The sequence below is a fragment of the Sceloporus occidentalis genome, unplaced genomic scaffold (genome assembly GCF_023333645.1).
Source record: "Sceloporus occidentalis isolate IW3139 unplaced genomic scaffold, rSceOcc1.0.p SCAF_5, whole genome shotgun sequence".
NCBI lineage: Eukaryota > Metazoa > Chordata > Lepidosauria > Squamata > Phrynosomatidae > Sceloporus > Sceloporus occidentalis.
Genome location: NW_028316985.1, coordinates 67,384,799 through 67,404,356, shown reverse-complemented (window position 1 = coordinate 67,404,356; position 19,558 = coordinate 67,384,799). Strand labels below are relative to the sequence as shown.

General features: G+C 40.2%; 1 protein-coding gene across 1 annotated transcript in view; it reads right to left on the bottom strand.

Moving 5' to 3' along the window:
• LOC149312274 (myoD family inhibitor domain-containing protein-like) overlaps positions 1–17,643 on the bottom strand; it is a 51,382-nt gene extending 33,739 nt beyond the window's left edge. Inside the window, exons 1-2 of the mRNA XM_089524324.1 lie at positions 17,173–17,643; positions 5,868–5,999 (exon numbers count right to left, since the gene is read on the bottom strand). Of these exons, the coding sequence (XP_089380450.1) occupies positions 5,868–5,999; positions 17,173–17,248 (208 nt within the window). The 5' untranslated portion in view covers positions 17,249–17,643. The remainder of the gene's footprint in view (positions 1–5,867; positions 6,000–17,172) is intronic.
• Positions 17,644–19,558: the final 1,915 nt, after the last annotated feature.

The window sequence follows — 19,558 nt, the reverse complement described above, 5'->3', positions numbered from 1 at the left end:
AGTAGTTCTCCTTAAACTTTGTACATATGGATTCAAGGTTCTGTTCTATTTCTGTCATCATTCATTTTTGTTTCTTTTTGTCCTTGACTGCTTGTAGAGCTTGATCAGTCATCCACTGAGGCGTTTCTTTCCTTTTGGATACAGTGTACCAGGTATTTAAATGCCAGGTAAATGCCAGGTATTTAATTTAAAAAGTGGGGTGGTGTAAATACTGTGGTTTCTTTTGACTGGAGACTGCACTACAGCGTTGGTCACCATGATAACTGTACTTGTAGAACTTTACTAATAAAATAGGTCCTGTGATAATAAAGTGCCATTTCAAAATGGAGGAAACATCTGGAAACACTTATAGTGTTATTTGTTACAGCAGACAACATTTGAAACTAAAGATGGATACAAAATCCTTTTGAAAAAGAAAAGAAACAATTGGAAATCATAGTAACAGTAAATGAAAGCCAAAGTTCTTGACAAAATTACAATTAATTTTAGACTTGATTTGACAGAGAAAAGAACATTCACTGACAAGTCAGCTTTATAAAAATTCCTGAATTTAAAAAATGCTGTGTGTTCCAAAGCAATCATGTATCTTTTTCAGTAACTCTGGGCCTGAACAGACAGGCCAAAATAAAGCTGCTTCAGGTCACTTTTGAGGTATGCTGTTGAAACGACGCACGCATCTTTAAAAGCCAGAAGCTGTGCCAAAGCTGCGCTCCAGACTTTAGGACTGGGGGGTGGCTTTGGACAGCTTCCAGCCTCTTATGACACATACATCTTTAAACAGCATACCTCCAAAGTGACCCAAACCAGCTTTATTTTGGCCTGTCTGTTCGGGCCTTCTATTTTCTGTGCAGTACTATTTTTATTTATCTGAGAAATTCCAATGTAGTTTAAGTCAGTCATTAGGATGATATATGAAAAATATGTGCTGCACAAAAACATATAAGCAGTCATCCTAATGCAGTCTTTGATTCACACAGGATGTTTTTACACATGACTATTTCCGATATTCACTGCCCTTTTGTGAACATTCCCATTTATTTGCATGCCAAATACAGAAGCCCGTTTCTTCATTCGTACAGCAGAATCCAGCCCTCTGAACTTAAAACTGAAAAAGTTCTCATACTGTGCTGAACACTCTAAACTTCACTGGCAGAATATAGGTGTTGAACAGAATGGCTATTTTAATTCTCAGCAGCTAGAAGCACTGTACTGTATTCATGTCTAGCAGTACACTACTAACAGAGCAAAATTCTGTGCAACAAAGAAGTTGTTTTAAAGTCATAATTTTCATTTCTTATTTATGCACACACATTATGCCACACACTTAATCAAACTAAAAATATTGGCAAATTATCAAACATTCTTGCTGGAACTGAACACTGCTTTGCACAAAAATCTGCTGAAACAATGCTATCACAGCTAATTGCCCATACTAATTCCTCAAGCTCAAAATTTCACCTGCCCCCTCCATTCATCTTTGTTCTTATACCAGTTCATTTTTCTTCTGTGAGGAAAAACTAGGAAGTTCTGTAAATTCCTGTAACTAAGTAAAGGAAGCCTGCAGCATCTAACTATTTCATATTGTTACATTTTTCTGAAAACACTGCATCATTTTGTAATTACATAACCATTTTAATTAATATTAAAAATTACAAAATGTTAAAGAAAACAACCCAGGAAACAATATACAGTCTTCCTTTCATATCTGCAGGGGATCCATTTCAAACGACCCTACCCCTACAGATAGTAAAAAAGAAAGACCCTCGAGTCCTATTATCCTTAATGGCAGGCATGACATGTGCCCACTGAAAGCAATGGGGTTGGTTAGCCAGAGATGTTTAAATCTGCAGGTGGTAAGCCTACAAATGTTGAGGACAGAGAATAAAATGAAGAGCTTTAAAAAAATCTTTTTTCAAACAAAAGTGACAGTTATTAAAATACTCATACCTCAAAATAATTTTAAAAACACTAGCAATAAAAGTGGATTTAGGTGAAGTTAAAGCCCTACACAAATTAAAGAATAATTTTCATTAAAATGTTATCATCTGGTAGTTAAATTTTAGAAACAGTGCATGTCAAGAATCCTCAAAGTAGGCTCAATCTGTGGATACTGCCCTCCTGACTTTATGAAATAAGGGTACTCATTGTAGGGTCTCATGCAACTATATTAAAAAATATACTTAATTTTTTAATTAAAAAAGTATTTCCATTTATTAATTAAGTTCCACAACATAAATATAAAATATTATTAGTGAAAATGTGAGTATTCCAAACTATATACTATATACTATATATTAATGTTATTTTCATATTGCAGGCACAAAGGGCAAAGCAAAAAGAAACCAAGAAATTATTGTCTAAGGATGCATCTGCACTGCAGAAATAATCCAGTTTGACACTTCAACTATCATCCTATGGAATTCTGGGAATTGCAGTCTGTTGTGGCACCAGAACTCTCTCACAGAGAAGGCTAAATGTCTCACAAAACTACAGTTTACAGAATTCCATAGCATTGAGCCATGACAGTTAATGTGGTGTCAAACTGGATTATTTCTGCAGTGTGGGTTGCAGCCTTAGACAACATACCTAGAGGATCAGTCTGCACTGCAATTTAGACATGGACCTCTAGGGGGCGAAACAGTTGGGCCAAAAGGAATTGCCAGAGGCTGCTCCAGCCTCAGGATCTCGTACCTGAAGCAGGCTTCCACTGCGATCCACCGGCAGAAGCAGCTTTCTTTAAGAATAGAGCAGTGAATCACCCAGAAAATCACCAAGAATATCTAGCATTAAAACCATCTAGAAAATCCAAGGATCCTCAGATCACTCTCATTTCAGCTAATGTGTGTGTTTATGACTCAAATATCAGGAATCAACTGAATAAGAATGTTTTTTATCAGATAGGAGCTAAAGAAAATAACATTTTGCTCTAAAAATAGTATTGCTACCCATCCGAAATTTGCTAAAGATCGCTAAAAATTATCCCTAAGACCTCTGAAACAATGTTATCTGGATAAGACAAGTCAAAGGTAGTATTTTCTGCCCCAAATGAGAAATGTCAGGTAATGAAGAATGAGATCAAACAAAAGACCCCCAACTATCAAGCATGCTGTGGGAACATGATAGTTTGAGCCTGCTTCTCCACCTCACAATCTGGATATTTTGTCATCATTCACAAAAATACATACTGCGGTGTAGCAGCAGATGATAGGCAAGAATGTCTGATCTGTCATGCAACACAACCATGATCCTAAATATGCAAGCAATCTATCAAAGAATGGCTGATGGAAGAAGAAAACCTGTATTTTAGAATGGCCTCATCAAAGTCCATACCTAATCACATCTAAATTCTGGAGGAAGGAATGGGCTAAAATTTCTCTAAACCAGTCTCAGAGACTGACCAACATTTAGCTGAAATTGCTGCTGTTCAAGGGAGTGCCACAAGACACTGAATCTAAAGATTCACATACTTTGGATAGAAAAGTGTGGGAAAATCCATACATAGACACGGAACCAATTTTAAACACTGAAAATCCATCATGTCCATCAGGCATTTGTTTAATCAAATTATTTGTTGTACCTTATCTAACATTATGGAGCTGAATGAGCTTCACAACTATAATGCTATACTAAAACACTGAAGAAGCTGAAACCTATGTATGCTTTGTGCAACAAACCTCAGCTAGCAGTTATCAAACTGGGGTTGGAGGGCACAGATGCATTTACAGTTTCAGTATGATGCATCTGTTTTCAAATGCTTGCTTGCAGATATCTATCTATCTATGCCGGGATACAGACCACCCAAAAAGGGTGGTATCCTGGTGCCCTGGTTTGCTCCACGGGGAAGCCGCAGCCTCCAGACCGCGGGGCTTCCCACGGAGCAAAAAGTACCCGCAAAAACCAGGTTCTTCTTGTGGCGTGATTGTGACGCCGCAGTGCATCAATGGCGCATTCGCAGCGTCACAATGACACTGGGACGTGCGGACACTAGGCGTCCGTCACATCAAAATGGTGGTGCCCATGTGTACAGGGCGCCGCCATTTTGACGCCCTCGTCAAATGCGAGGGGTGTCTGAAAGCGCCGCCCCTCGCACGTCACGACGGCGCTCCATGGCGCCCGTCTGTAGAGCGCCTATCTATCTATCTATCTATCTATCTATCCATCTGCCTAGTCACAGCCATGTCCTTCCTGAAACAGAAGGCAACCACATTTCCCAATAAGATTCTGCACAGGATTGCAGAATTCACTTAAACTGTAACAGTGCAATCCTCTACATCTTTACTGAAAAAATAAGTTCCACTGTGTTCAATGGGAGCTTGGCCGAAAACAGGTGGGGGTACTCCCAGGAGCAAGTATAAATAGGAAGAGAAGAATGTGTATGAGTTAGATAGGGACCAGATGGAGACAGAGTTCTGAGTTAGAGGTTTATTAGACCCTGAAGGGTTTTAACAGCCAAGGTGTCTGAGGTATACTGCTGAGAGGGGTAGTTGGATGGGGGTTTTGAGTACCCAGGTTAAGGACTAGGAGAGTCCTTGGTAAAAGGTGTCCAGAAAAATCCTGAGGGATTACAGCCAGGAAAAGGCTGGGGAAACCCACGATAAACCATTTGAGTAGTGTATGGCCTTAAAAGAAGTCTAGTGTGGAAGTTGCATTGGTGTGGCTGTGAAAATCATAAAGTATCAACAAGGTTTTAAAGCTCAGAGTCCAGTCAAAAGTCCTATGTGAAACTGTAACCTAGAGACCACTTATAGAATAGAATAACAGATACTGTAAATCTTTGTAACCTTTAAAGCAAATAAACACCATATCAATTCTGAATACCAAACTTTAGAAGGATACTATAACCAACCATCTTGTAAATAAAGTTTTCTATTGTTTTGGCTGAACATGTGGTCGCTTGAGGGTTTTTAAGAAACTATAAATAAAATGCTACCAGGAACTGACAATACTTATATAGCTAAGAACACTCAAAATAGTGAGTGCTCTTTCTTCCTGAAGAGTGGCACCTGAGAAAGGCGAAATGGAAGGAACACGACAGAGAGTCTTGAGTTCGAGTGTCTCCATCACATAATTGTTGGCAGCAATGGGATAAATAAAATCCAGTGTGCTGCAATCAGTGTGAGACACACTGTGACACAAACCCATGCTTTACAATAACCAAATTCTATGAGTGCCACACAGCGTATTGCTCATGTGTAATTTTTTTGGACACTCTACATGAAAACTTCAATAATTTGTTTTCATAGCATATCTTAAGGTACATTCTTCTCTGCTGTACATTTACATGAACAGTGGGAATCTTGCAGTCTTCAAGATGTTGCTGAATTGCAACTCCCAGCATTCCTCATCTATGACTATGATGGTCAAAGCTCCTGGGACTTGTAGTCCAACAATATCTAGAGAAGTTCACAGGGCTCACTCTAAATATACTGTACATAAACATACAACTAGAACTATACTCTCTCTACACACACACACACACACACTATATGGTGTGTGTGTGTGTGTGTGTGTGTGCGCGCACATAAATAACTCAAAAAATTGTTCTGTACAATAAATATCTGTATTGCTATGGATCAGTGAAAAGCAGAATACAGTGAGTGTTCTAAAATATAAATGACACAAATGCTATAGCTGATTTGGTATAAATGCACATTCATTCAAGTTACCAAAAAAGCTTGTTTGTGTCATGACTTTGACTTTTGGATGGTGAAGACTAACATAAACATTCCTGAGAAGAAATTCCTTTGACATGGATATGATATTGGACAAATGCATCTGACACACATTTATCTACATGAACAGTCTGTTCCCAGAATACAAATAAAAAGCATATCTGATAAGCAACAATTAGTTCTGGAAATACTTACTTCTGATGAGGTCATTGTCAGTGCAATTTCCCCAAACAGGCTGATCTTGTGTATCTGTTTGTATGCTTTGCTTATTTGAAGGCTCTGCTATGTCTCGCTCTCCTACAGCTGTTCTGTCACCATCAACATTTTCTAGAGAAAACAAAGATTAGCAATAACAAGATTTATTCTTTGTTTATAAGTTATTTGATTACTGAGAATTTCCCACAATTTTATTTTGATTGTACTTCCCGCACATGGCTAAAGGTGCAGGAATTAAGTAACAGCAAATAAATTTTGATTAAGTAAAATAATCACAACAGCAATATCCCAATTTTTAATAAGATTGTTAGTAAAAGTTGTAAGAAGTTAAGAAAATTGATTCCTCTTCAACCTCCTTTCTACATTAAGATATACAGCCAAAGAACATGGGCTTGTCTTGCAATAGCAACATTTTCATCATTCTCATACTGCAGATCCTTAGTACACTCCATTTGAAATATGTGGCTGTAGCTTACATGATTGGGTGTCAGTACAGTAGGCCTTTGGTATCAGCTGGGGTTTGGTTCCAGGACCTCCTGCAGATACCAAAATCTGTGGATATTCAAGTCCCATTAAATACAACAGATAGTAAATTGGTGCCCCTTATACAAAAGGACAAAATCAAGATTTGCATTTTGGAATTTATACATTCTTTGAATATTTTCAAGCCATGGATGCTACCTATTACTTATATCTCCATTTCAAACTCCTTCTATGTGGCAACCTCCTTGACTCTTGTATAGCCTATAACACAAAAGTAAGTAACCTTCTTAATTGAAGGATTACCACTCCTGAGAGCCATGTGTCAACCCTCTCTTATATGCATATACAGTGATCCCTTGGTATCAGCTGGAGTTTGGTTCCAGGACTTCCCATGGATACCAAAATCCATGGATGTTCAAGTACCTTTACATACAATGGCATAATAACATGGCATCCCTTAGATAACATGGCAAAATGAAGGTTTGCTTTTTGGATTTTTTAAAAAACATTTTCAAGCCATGGATGACTGAATCTATGGATGGTTGAATCCTAGAATATGGAGGTAGATGTACCTTCACACAGTCTGTAACCCCGCTTCGATCCAATGGGAGAGGCGGGGAAACATAAATATTATTATTATTATTATTATTATTATTATTATTATTACTGTATTATTATTATATTAATCAAATTTGCAAATAATCAGATCTGCAATAGCCAAAGCCTCAAATGTGGAGTGTTGACTGTACTTACTGGGGCAACTTTTGAAGCAGTCACCATGACTTTAGTAATTGGACTACCCAAACCTGGACTATATAAGTCTAAAATAGGAAAACCTACTGTAACTAAAGGGAAAATATTATTTCCATAGGTTTTTGTGGGTTTTTCGGGCTATGTGGCCATGTTCTAGAAGAGTTTCTTCCTGACATTTCGTCAGCATCTGTGGCTGGCATTCTCTGAAGATGCCAGCCACAGATGCTGGCGAAACATCAGGAAAAAACTCTTCTAGAACATGGCCACATAGCCCGAAAAACCCACAAAAAACTATGGATGCTGGCCATGAAAGCCTTCGACTTCACATAATTTCCATACAATAACCAGATTTAAGAAGGATACATCAGATACTTTAGCAATGTAAACTTTAAACACTTGCATTCAACGTATGTAAAATGTATATGTATGTATGCAAGAGCTGTGAATGGCACCAGAAGACTCTCTGAAGGCTCCATAGCAGTTGCCCAGACAGACAAAGAGACAAACATTTGGAAAAAAAACAATAGCAACAACAACAAAACAGCACAGCTTCTTGCCTATTAACATTATGACAATTACATGGAAAGTTTTGACTCTATCTCAATTGTTCATGCTGCTAGGTCCTGGCTGGAAAAAGAATCCAAGTTGAAAAAGTTAGACTAAATCGGTCCCCAAACTGTGCTCTTTAAGGGATTTTGGATTTCAGCTCCCAGAGTCCCAGACTATTGGCCAACATGGCTGAGGCTTCTGGGAGATGAAGTCCAAAATCTCTTAAAGGGCACAGTTTGGGGACCAATGGACTAAATAGACCAACACAGCTTAAGCAAATCCCAAGATGGCTGTACTTTAGGTTTTGATTTCAGAAGTAAAGATGTCATTGACAGATGAGCATTCATTATGTTAACTGAAATTATTCACAATGAAACTGAAAGCAGCATTGTGTTTTGGTGGTATACTCGTCCCTCCACATCCACTGGAGTTAGGGGCACAGGACCCCCGTGAATGTGGAAAAACTGCAAATAACAAAAACACTATTTTTTTTACTTGAGAGACACCTAGGTCCTCCAGTACAACTCTGTGTTCAGTATCTGCAAGATATTGACCATAGAATTGTGCTGGAGAAGCTACGAATGCCTAATGGAGTATTCTCTCTAGGAATCTCTAGGTCCTTCAGTGCGACTTTTTGTTAAAGTTGACCACAGAGTTGCACTGAAGGACCTAGATATCCCTAGTGAGAACATATTGATAAAATCTATGAATAATCAAATCCTCAAAAAGTCAAAGCCGCAAATGTGGAGGGACAAGTGTACAGTATTACCATTGAAGATATTCCAGAAATTTTTAATGTCTTAGTTGTTACTAATAAATCACACAAGATGAACATTTTAACTTCAGAAAACTGCACAACAGAACTGTCTGAAAGTATTAGTAATCACTGATGAGTAATATTTAAATGTTAGTAACTTGCTCAACAGTAGAGCATGTAAATGAGTAAAAATCCTATCAGTCATAACATTAAACCAAACAACATTGCCAGTAAAGTGTGATATAGAATGCTGGAAAATGACGACTGTGAAACATTGGGGTTTAGTAATATCAGTTAGTAATTTATTTACTGTTACAACTAAGGCAAACACTGAAGTCCTGAATTACCAAAAAAAAAAAAAAAAAAAAAAAAAAAAACCTGTCCATAGGTTATCTGTCTTTTAAAGAGTCTGAATGTTACTCAAAATCAAGATTCCATATTTACATTTCCTCTCCTTTCCCACTAAATTTCATGCATGCCAACATAAGAATTGATTTCAGTGTGTTCTAAGTTCCTTAGCAAAGTGGCAATATCAGTTACATATGAATGTTTTATAAAAGCAAGGGGGGGGGGGCCGACTAAAGCCGCACACTGCCAAGCCACCTGAAGCTGACCGGATTTCAGGCGGCTGCCCAGATGTGAGCAACTTCAAGACACTGTGATGGTGCTGCATTTACATGCAGCATGAAGCCAGAGCATCTTGAAGATGGCTGGCTTCAGACTATGGTGGTGCCAGGAAAAGTGCCTCTTTCCCAGCCCCAAAAAAGGAATGAATCTTTTCCATTCCTTTTTGGGCCGGGTTCAAGGTGGATTGGAGCCACCCCTTCTTGCCACTCTATTCTGGCCCTAACCTCTAGGGTACTTTCAGATCACACCAGTTACCAAACAAGGAATTAGCATTATGGACTGAATGTGGGAATAAACTGATGGTGTTACAAAGCCAAAATATTATCTTTAAAAAAACAACAACGTTGATTGGATCCCTGTAATTGTTTGTGCTAGTTCTCCACATTAATATTCATTTCGAAGTGAAATGATTCAACAATGAGCTGGACAAGAATGAATAAAAAACTACTTTGTATTGGACAGGAGTCAGCATAAAATAAGTCCATATTAGAGGTTTTAGTGTAGTGCACAAGGCAGTGGCTGAATCCTACTAAGACAAAAACCTTGGTGGTGGGTGGCTACTGCAACCTGGGGGTACCTACTTATAGACAGGGTTACAGACCAATTGCATGAAAAGGTTAATAATCTGGGAGTACTATGAAATCCATCCTTTTACATTGAGGCTCCAGTGAACTGATAAACTCAGAATGGCTTTCTTTTAGACTTTACTTGTTTTTTATATATTTATTGTAACTTTTTGCACTTCTTTGCTTTAATTCCTTGTACATTGCTCCAAACACTCTATTAGGACACAATTTATAAATTAAATAAATAAATCTGAACACTAACTGAAGCAATGACTCAGCTAACTCTGACTCTCTTTGGAAAATAGCCAGTCATCCCTTCCCACACAACCCATCCACTCACTAGGCAAATGACCAGTTGTCATGTCTCAGACAAAACTTTGCACATATGAATTGCTACCATGAGCATTCTCCTGCAAATCTAACACAACTACTGACTTGGTCTGAGATTATAGCCCAGTACCTAATCAAAAAAGGTGACTGTGTAAGAAAGAACACCTTGAGTGCATTACAAGATAGATATGGTGGGTCTAAAAGTACTGGCAGTTTACAAATCATTGGCTGCTGGTCTGCCGCAAGTTTCCAGGAAAGAAAGAAAACACAATTGCAACCAATAGGCACAAATATGGTTCTTGACCTTTGTCACATTAGGGAAAAGGAATTTGCTTCTCATGTCAAATAGCTTAAGAATTGCTAGTCTACGTTCTCACATAGTTAGGCTATCACTTGTCTTCACTTGCAGAAGGTTTGCCCTGCTCTCTTGCCCAGTGCTGTTATACCTGAGCAGCCAAATCTTAATTCTTACTCAGAGATAATTTTTTTCAACTGTGAGTGAGATTATCTTTAGTTAACCAGTATTTGCTATTTATATTGGCATTTATCAGACCAAAATCCACTCTTGTGATGTTTTTTGTTATGGCAAGGAAGGACTTGTCATACAACATTACTTAGATATTTAAAATAATGCAATGAGCAGAAAGATGGGTTTGGTTCAAAATCTACCAGCAAACCATGAACAGTAAGTATGTTTGCCATTCCTCAATGGTGAGAAACAAGGGAGGGACAGTGCTGCTGCCTGGCATTCTTCTGGATCAACTTGTGGGAGAGTTTGTCAGTGAATTGCTCAAGTTATTATTGTAAGCATTTTTATACTACCCTTCAATTATATTCCCCAAGCAGTTTACCAAAAAAGAACAAAACAAAGAGAATATAAATACAAAAGAATGCAATGAACTAAAAGGCATGAACTCATAAACACAACATAACACAGTCAAGAGTCAAAACTGCACCCAAAAACTTGGGAATATGAAAAGTCTTTCCCTGATGTCAAAATAGGAAGGCACCAGACAACGCACTCTGGGAAGCATTCTCCATAAGGTGCCTTCACTGTGAAAAGTGATACAATAACCTCTGGCCATATGCAGATTACTTTTTACTAGAAGTAGTTTGTATCTCCATGGGTTTTAAGAAAACCAGGTACTCATAAGCTGAGAAGAAACCACAAAGCTGCTTCAGTGTATGAAACACTAGTTTGATTCTTCTACAATAAGAGTTGGAGCAGATGTTGAGCTTTGAGAAGGAGAGGAAGGAGACAGTCCTCTTATATTACCTTACACTCACTAGTCAACATTGGATTTTGACTCAGGAAATGTCCAAACTTTTATCAAGAAGGATATCTTTTTATCTTATCAATAAAGTATTCCTTAGAACAGAAGTCACCTTTGCAGGGATTAAAGGAATAAAACTCTTAGAATCCTCCGCCCAAAAAACAACCCCAAAACAAAACCTACTTTCCAATGCAAACACAACTCAAAGGTTCATGAGTTTAAGCCTGCAGAGAACAGAAAATGCACATCCTAGATTTAATGTAGAAAAAAAGGGGCAGGATAGAAACTATCCATATATCCCAATTATTCAAATACTAGGGTCAACTGTTGACATTCATGGGGGGGGGGGGCTTACCTGCGAAAGTCAAAATTCGCAAACAAAGTGGGGAAGCGGGAGCACCCCATCTCTCTTCCGAAAAAAGAAACAGCTCTAGCAAGCTCTCTGGGGCACTGGAAGGGCAAGGGAGTATGTATTCATGGTTCCCTCTTTCCCTTCCAAGGCTTCAAGAAGCTCCGGGGAGCTCTCTGAAGGCTTGGAATGGCAGGAAAGAGGGCACATTCACTTTTCCCAAACCCCTTCCCAAGGCAAGAGAGCTGTCTTTCCCAGGACAACTCCCTGTTCTGGAAAAGGGTGGGGTATTATTTTCCCCAAACCCCTTCCCAAGGCAGAAAGCTGCTTGGGGAAAGAGGCAGCTCTCCATCCTGGAAATGGGTGGGATTGGCAAGCACACTCTTCCCAGCTTCTCCCTCCTAGGCTTTTTCCCTCCCCAGGGGAAAAGCCCAGGAGGGATGAGAAGGAGGAGTGCATGTGCAGTGGCCTTGACCTCACAAATGATTGAAACCACAAGTGTCAAAGTCGCAAATGTCGAGGGACAACTGTAGAACCTAAAGTGCTGTAGGTTAGTGCAGTTGGCTTTCTCATGTAGAACTGTTCATGATACCAGTTTAATTATTTGAGCAGTAGAAAGATGAGATTTTCATAGCTTCTACATGCTGATTATATAAATCACATTAATAAAACCAAAATGTGGAGTGAGATTTTCTGCCACTACAATACAAACATTAACACCAAGAGAAAAGGGCCAAGAGAGAAGCAAAAAATACAGTGTAATAAAAACCCCTTTCCAGCAGGAAAACATACAAATAATACAAGTTGTTAAAACAAGAATCAATATATATATATATATCTAAATCAACATAAGCCTAAATATTTTCAAAGGGCCAGAACTTTCACCTGATATCTAAAAAAACAATGTCAAGATCCAGCATACCTCTCTAGGAAAATTCCAGTACAGAAACTGATCTATTCCTGGTGGACATCCCTCAAACTTCACTGGACAACAGCACTCAAAGCAAGGTCTCAGCTGCCAAATGGAGCACACATAGACACACGTACGGAGAAGAGCAGTCTCTACAATATCTAGGCCTCAGTCACTGTTTTTAGAAAAAAAAACACATTATAAATGTAGCCTGGAAACAGATAATCTATTAGGAATTTAGCAAAACCAGACTAACATAGTTCAAATGACCAACTACAATAAAGTAGTCATAGCATTCTCCATCCCTGAACTAGGACATGTGTAACTGAGCTGAGGTCCACATTTGACAGAAAAGGTATTGCTTGTATTACTATGTTTTGAATATTTTGAAACGGCCCTTGGGCTATTCAATGAACTTGTTTGTTTGTTTGTTGTTTGTTTCTTGACAGAAAAGGCAAAAGCCAACACAACAGACAATGTTGGTAACGTTCCTCAGGGAGTAAAAATAAATATTATATTAATAGTATACCTTGCAGCCAAATCAAGATTTTTAAAATACAGTAGGCCCTTGGTATCTGTGTAAGCTTTGTTCCAGAGTCTCCATTAAATGGCTCAAGTCTCATTATATACCATGGCATAGTAAAATGGTGTTCCTTACATACAATGACAAAATCAAGGTTTGCTTTTTGTAATTAAAAAAAAACAAACGTTCAAGCTGAGTACAGAATCTGTGGATATAGAGGGTCGACTGTATTTAACCCTTGGCATAGTAGCACACAATTTCCTTTAGAACTACAGTAAGTGAAGGGAGGTTTAACTGTACCACAGGTACTGTACTGACAAAAAGCACCCATGCCCACATGCTGTCCTTATGTAGCTTGTCATTAGGAAGTGTTTCCTACAGCATATTTCAATGTAAAAGAGCAACCATTTTCATCAGGATTCTGATGGGGTGGAAGAGTCACATCTCTCTCTCCCATGTGCTGTGGTCTGGACAGAAGTCCAACCTCACATACAGTGAAGCAGCTATACACCATACTGTTAACATTGATGGGGAACCAATCCTTCAATATTGGAGCATGTCCAAAGGAGGGTGACTAAAATGGTGAAGGGTCTGGAAACCATGTCCTATGAGGAATGACTCAGGGAGCTGGGGATGTTTAGCCTGGAGAAGAGAAGGTTAAGGGGTGATATGATAGCCCTGTTTAAATACTTGAAGGGATATTGAAGAGGGAGCTAACTTGTTTTCTGCTGCTCCAGAGATTAGGACCTGGAGCAATGGATGCAAGCTACAGAAAAGAGATTCCACCTCAACATTAGGAAGAACTTACTGACAGTCAGGGCTGTTCGACAGTGGAATGCACTCCCTCAGAGGGTAGTGGAGTCTCCTTCCTTAGAGGTCTTTAAACAGAGGCTGGATGGCCATCTGTTGGGGATGCTTTGATTTAAATTTCCTGCATGGCAGGGGGTTGGACTGGATGGCCCTTGCGGTCTCTTCCAACTCTATGATTCTATGATTCTAAAACAGCCTCTCTCTGTGTGTACAATCGGCCCGCCACGTTCACTGTGGTTAGGGAGTGTAGGAATCCCACAAAAGTGCAAAAACCACTAACCCCCTCCCGGCCACATTTAACACAGAATAAAAGTATAATCTGCAGATTCAACCCCCTATAGATGCCTTTGAGGAAGCGGGGTTCCTTCATAAGGCAGAAGCGGGTAGGTGGTGGAACTTGTCGCCATCTCTGCTGCTGCCCTACCCCATTTTAAATAGGGACTTACAAGCCTCACTCAGTCTCACAAGACTTTGAGTCCCCATTAAAATCACAGCAGAGGTGGCAGCAAATAATCTGTGAATAATCAAATCCACAAAAGTAAAACTTGCAAATGTGGAGGGCCAACTATATAGAAAAGCCAGATGCACTAACTTCTGCATTAATGGCTCTTGGGCCATACAGTCATATGTACATTTTTCTTAGAAAAAGCAACTTCCTTCCCTGACAGGAAGCAGAGACCATTTCTTGGAAAGTATGGGCAGTACAGTATATATATTTTTATAAATAAAATAGTTTAATTAAGATTGTTTATTTCTGTGGGTGACTCTGGGTGACTTCTGGTAACGCAACTGCTGCTTCTGTGCACATGCGCAAAAAAGTTATTCCCAAACCATCAACAGGATTTGTGCACATTTGTCTGAAAACCAAATGTGCTTTATACCACTTTCTCTCATTAGCAATGCGCTTTTAGTGCTTGGTTGTGCTCTGCGTATGATAATCAATTGTATATTTGTGTGATTTTCCGGGATGCAGAGACTTTAATCATTTTCAAGATGGATGCACATAGGTCCCTGAGTGATAAAGTCCAATGTAACTTTATGTAAACATGCTCTGGATTTTAAACATGCTCTGGACTGAGCTTTCATTGATTTTCTGTATAAACTCTTAAAAACACTGAAGAAACTGCTCCACAGCAAAGGTAATCCACTTAAGTACTTTTGACAAGCAGGAAAAATGATAATGACCATCCATATCACATACTCTTGTGTTTCCAATTCATCTCCCAGTTTCGTTTGCTACTAGCAGTAATGCAATATTGCCACAAAAATGTAACAAACTGAGGTTCCTACCAAACAGCTGTTAAACAGTTTTCCTTTACATGTCAACTGCCCAAGAAAGAACAATAAAACTGAAAAAGTGGCCAGTGTGCTGTGTACTGTCTTTTTTAAAAAATGGCCTAAACACAATGTAAAGAAAAGGAGATCCCAAATCCAACTTCTCTCCTCCCAAACCTTCAGAGCACTGCACATAAACAAAATTCCTGCCATGTGACCTTCTTCCAACATCACATTTACTGGCCTCAAAACCTCTCAGCTGTTTAATTCCAGAGCAAAGCTAAACAACTTTTTCTTTCAAGCCAGTAAAGACCCCAATGGCTTTTAAAAAGAGAGAAGGAATGACCCAAATGACCATGGTGTGGTGGTTTCAAGTGTTGGACTAGGACTCTTGAAAAGCCACCTTGGTTGAGTCACACTCTCTCAGCCTGAGGAAGGCACAGCCTTCTCTGAACAAATCTTGCCAAGAAATCCCTGATAGGTTTGCCTTAGGGTTGCTGTAAGTTGGAAATGACTTGAAGGCACACAACAATAAGGACCCACATAGATGTTGTTGTTGTTTTGGCAAATGTCAACACTAAACTCCAGAACAGTTGCCCATGTGAATGACTTGCAACTTGCAGATGAGGGAAGGGCAGGAGGAGAGAAGATCCAAGAGCAACCATCTTATCTCCCCATCGCACCTTGAAACTTTCAAAAGCCACCCTACAAGGTGATCGAGGTCGAGCAGTATTGCTCCTGCATTCCTTTGCCTCGCCTAGGAATTTGGGAGGCGTAACCAATGTGGCAATAAACAAAAGGCCAAAAGAAAGTTTTTAGGAAACCAGGCACAACTATGAATGCATCTAGTGTTCTGGCAAAGATGGAGGGGAGGAAATGGAAGCAAGGAAGGCATCCTCTCAGCAGTCTGAAGAAAACACTCCCTCCCTTCCCAACAAAAAACAAATTGTGGAAGGGGACAACTATCCTGTGTGCTGGGAAATTCACCCTCCTCGTGTCCTCCATGGTGCAATAGTTTGTTGGACTATGGTTCAAAACACAATACAGAAATAATCCAATTTGAAACTGCTCTGACTCTCCTGGCTCAATGTTAGTGAATTTTGGGAACTGTAGTTTTGTGAGTCATTATGCCCTTCTCTGTCAGAGCTTTGGTGCCACAACAAACTACAATTCCCAGGATTCCCTAGCACTGAGCGCAGGGTGTCAAACTGGATTATTTCTGCAGTGTGTTTTGGACCTATGGCTCTGGAGATCAGGGTTCAAATGCTGGCTTTGCCATGGAAACCCAAAGGGTGACCTTGTGCAAATCACACACTCTCAGCCTCAGAGGATGGCCATAGCAAAACACACACACACCCACACCCCTGAATAAACTTGGCCAGAAAGTACCCAACTAGTTGGGGGGCAATTGGTGTATACATTGTATAGAGAAATCTTGTAGCACCTTTTGAGACTAACTGAAGAAGAAATGGGCAGCATGAGCTTTCTTAGACTTCTGCCTACTTCCTCAGATGCATTTGGTGGAGTGGAAGCCAGGTACAAACATACATATATACATACATACACACACACACGTGTGTCATTGGTATGTGAGGATGTCAATTCAAATTACAAATCCTCTGTGTATGGAAAGGAAGCTGCAGGTCCAATTTTTTAAAAAAGATTGACCTGACAAGCTCTATAGAAATAATAAGAACAAAGTTTTATTTATATGCCGCCTTTCTCGTAGGATCAAGGCGGCTCACAACATCAGAAAATACACAACATACAGTTAAAATACGTCTTGTTCATTAAACCACCAACAATTAAACATTGAGAAAATGAGATAATAATCAAGCCCAGTCTAGAGATTGCTCTTGCTACTGGAGTTGCAAAGGTATCTGAAACCTGGACAAATGAATGTTGTTGCTAAGGTTATTCCTTGCCTTTTAGTAGAACCCTGTGACAGATCTTTACTATTCCTAGAACCCTGTGAGAAGAGACGCATATCCTAGGGTCGCCATAAGTCACACAACAACATCCCACAACTTCATTGCACAAAACGTGTCATGTCCAAAGAAAAAGAGCCACTCACTCACCCTTTCCAGCCAGGGCTCCCTTTTCTGGCCTTTCAGGCCCCTGAGGAAGAAGGTCCTCATCCCTGGCTTGGGACATCTGCCAGCTTTCTCCTTGGAGTAGCAAAAACCCCGAGAGCCCCCTTCGTCCTCGACCAGGCAATAGGGCCCTGAAGGAACAAAAACACACACAGTTCTTTCACACACACACACACACAAACACGCGCCCAAGTTGCAAGAGAAGCCCCACAAGTTGGCAACTCCAAGGCAGAGGCGTTGTTGTTGCTGCTCTTGTTGTTGTTGTGGCTTCTTTCCCCCCCTCCTTCCTTCCCTTTCCCTTCCCTCCCTCTTTCTCTCTCTCTCTGATATTCCTTCTCTTTTGGAAACTTTGTATTTGGAGACTTTTTCCTGGTTTCTTTTGCTTTCTTTTTTTTCTTTTTACCTCAGTGCTGCAAATGTGTGGAGAAGGAAGATAACACACACCCTCACACACACACACACCCGCCTCAGCTTCAGGGGCCTCTGAGGAGTAGAAGAGGCGGAGTAAACCCAGAGTTGGCTAGATGTGGTGACTGCGAAGGAGGACAGGGCAGCGCAAAATGGAGGACGTGGCCGAAAAGTTTAAAAAGAAGAAGCCCAAAACACTCCTCAGACATGCTCAAAATGGAGGGCGTTCGGGAAAAGTGGAGGACATGACCAATTTTACACTCATAGAAATAAACATTCGTGCTTCTCATGCTCCAAATGGAGGGCATTCAAACAAAATGGAGGACGTGACCAATGGATTCCTGGACAGAAATAGAAATCCAGGCGTCTCGGTCAGGCTCAAAAGGGAGGGCATTCGATAATAGTGGAGGACGTGACCAAAATTAAAAAGCTGAAAACACAGAAAAGTAAAGCCAGGCTTCTCAGTCACGTTCAAAATGGAGGGCATTTTGCTATCCTTCCCGGACAGAAGGCTGAAAAGGAGGACATTCTGGAATCCATCCTGGACAGAAGGCTGACATGGAGGACATTTTGGAGTCCCTCCTGGACAGAAGGCTGAGAAGGAGGACATTCTGGAATCCTTCCTGGACATAAGGCTGACATGGAGGACGTGTCCTGGAAAAGAAGGATGGTCACCCCTGCCCTTTCTCGAGAGACTAAACTTAAGAGGACGCCAACACATAACACACCAAAGAGACACACAACACAACCAAGAGATTTTATTTCCTGAGACGTGGGGAGAAATTCCTGCCTCACTTTCCCTGGTGGAGGGTCTTAACAGAAGCTCGCTCTCTTTTAACTTCAGTGGCTTCCTCACCATAAGCTATGAGCTTTGCAAAAAGCAACAGTATCCCCCACAGCAAACTTATCCTCTGGTCCAGAAGGAGCCTCCCATTCATGTCTAGACTCACTTCCAACTTCCACACCAGATTTCCCACTCCCCTCTTCTTCTTCTTCCCCACCAAATGGGGTCTTCTCCTCCACCACTTTCTCCTTTCCAGAGAAAGGAGGCCCTTTCCCCTCAAACTGGCAGCAGAAAAAAGGAATGTTTCATGTATTTTCTAAAAAGGAGCAAGAAAGTCTGCTTTTGGGACTAACACACGCCCCCCCCCACGTGACTCTGAACGCACATTTGAAATATATGTATTTTTTAAAAAAATAGGGGGTGGTGTATGAAACTGTCACTGGTAGTTTGAAGAAAAAGCAACCTATTGGTGAGGAAGGCATTTTTCGTACAGTAAATACCAGGAAACGGCCTCCTCCTCTGTTCCTCCTCTTTCTCTTGCTCTGTCACAGATACTAGGGCATTATCCACACTGCAGAAATAATCTGGTTTGACTGTACGTACTCTTTCTTGCAGAGGGAAGGACTGAATCTTAGGCCTCATTCCCACTACAAAATAAATCATTTTTGAGTTGAATTAATGAAGCAATTTATCGCCAAATAGACATTCACATTCACACTATTCAAGCCATGATCAAACCTACCCATTTCAATTTAATCCACTTTGCATTTACATTCAGCAATGGATTGATTCAACATGGAGTCGCCTCACAGGGGTGACCATGCCCCAGGGACCAAATCGAATAGACAGCGTGTTCACACTTGAGCTGAATCGATTCATTTCAAAAGAAACAGGGAATGCCACGGATCCAGAAGAACTGGTTTAAATGGGTTTAGCAATGTGCCCCCTTGGCAAAAGACACCAGAAATTCAGTGCAAGTGCAAACAAGGACCATTTAAACTGATTCAGATCAGTTTTAAAAGTGGTTTATTATGTAGTGGGAATAAGGTCATAGAATCCTAGAGTTGAAAGAAACCCAAAGGCCATCCAGTCCAGCCCCTTGTCATGCTAATCAAAGCATCCCCTACAGATGGCCACCCAGCTTCTGTTTCAAACCCTCCAAAGAAGGAGACTCCATCA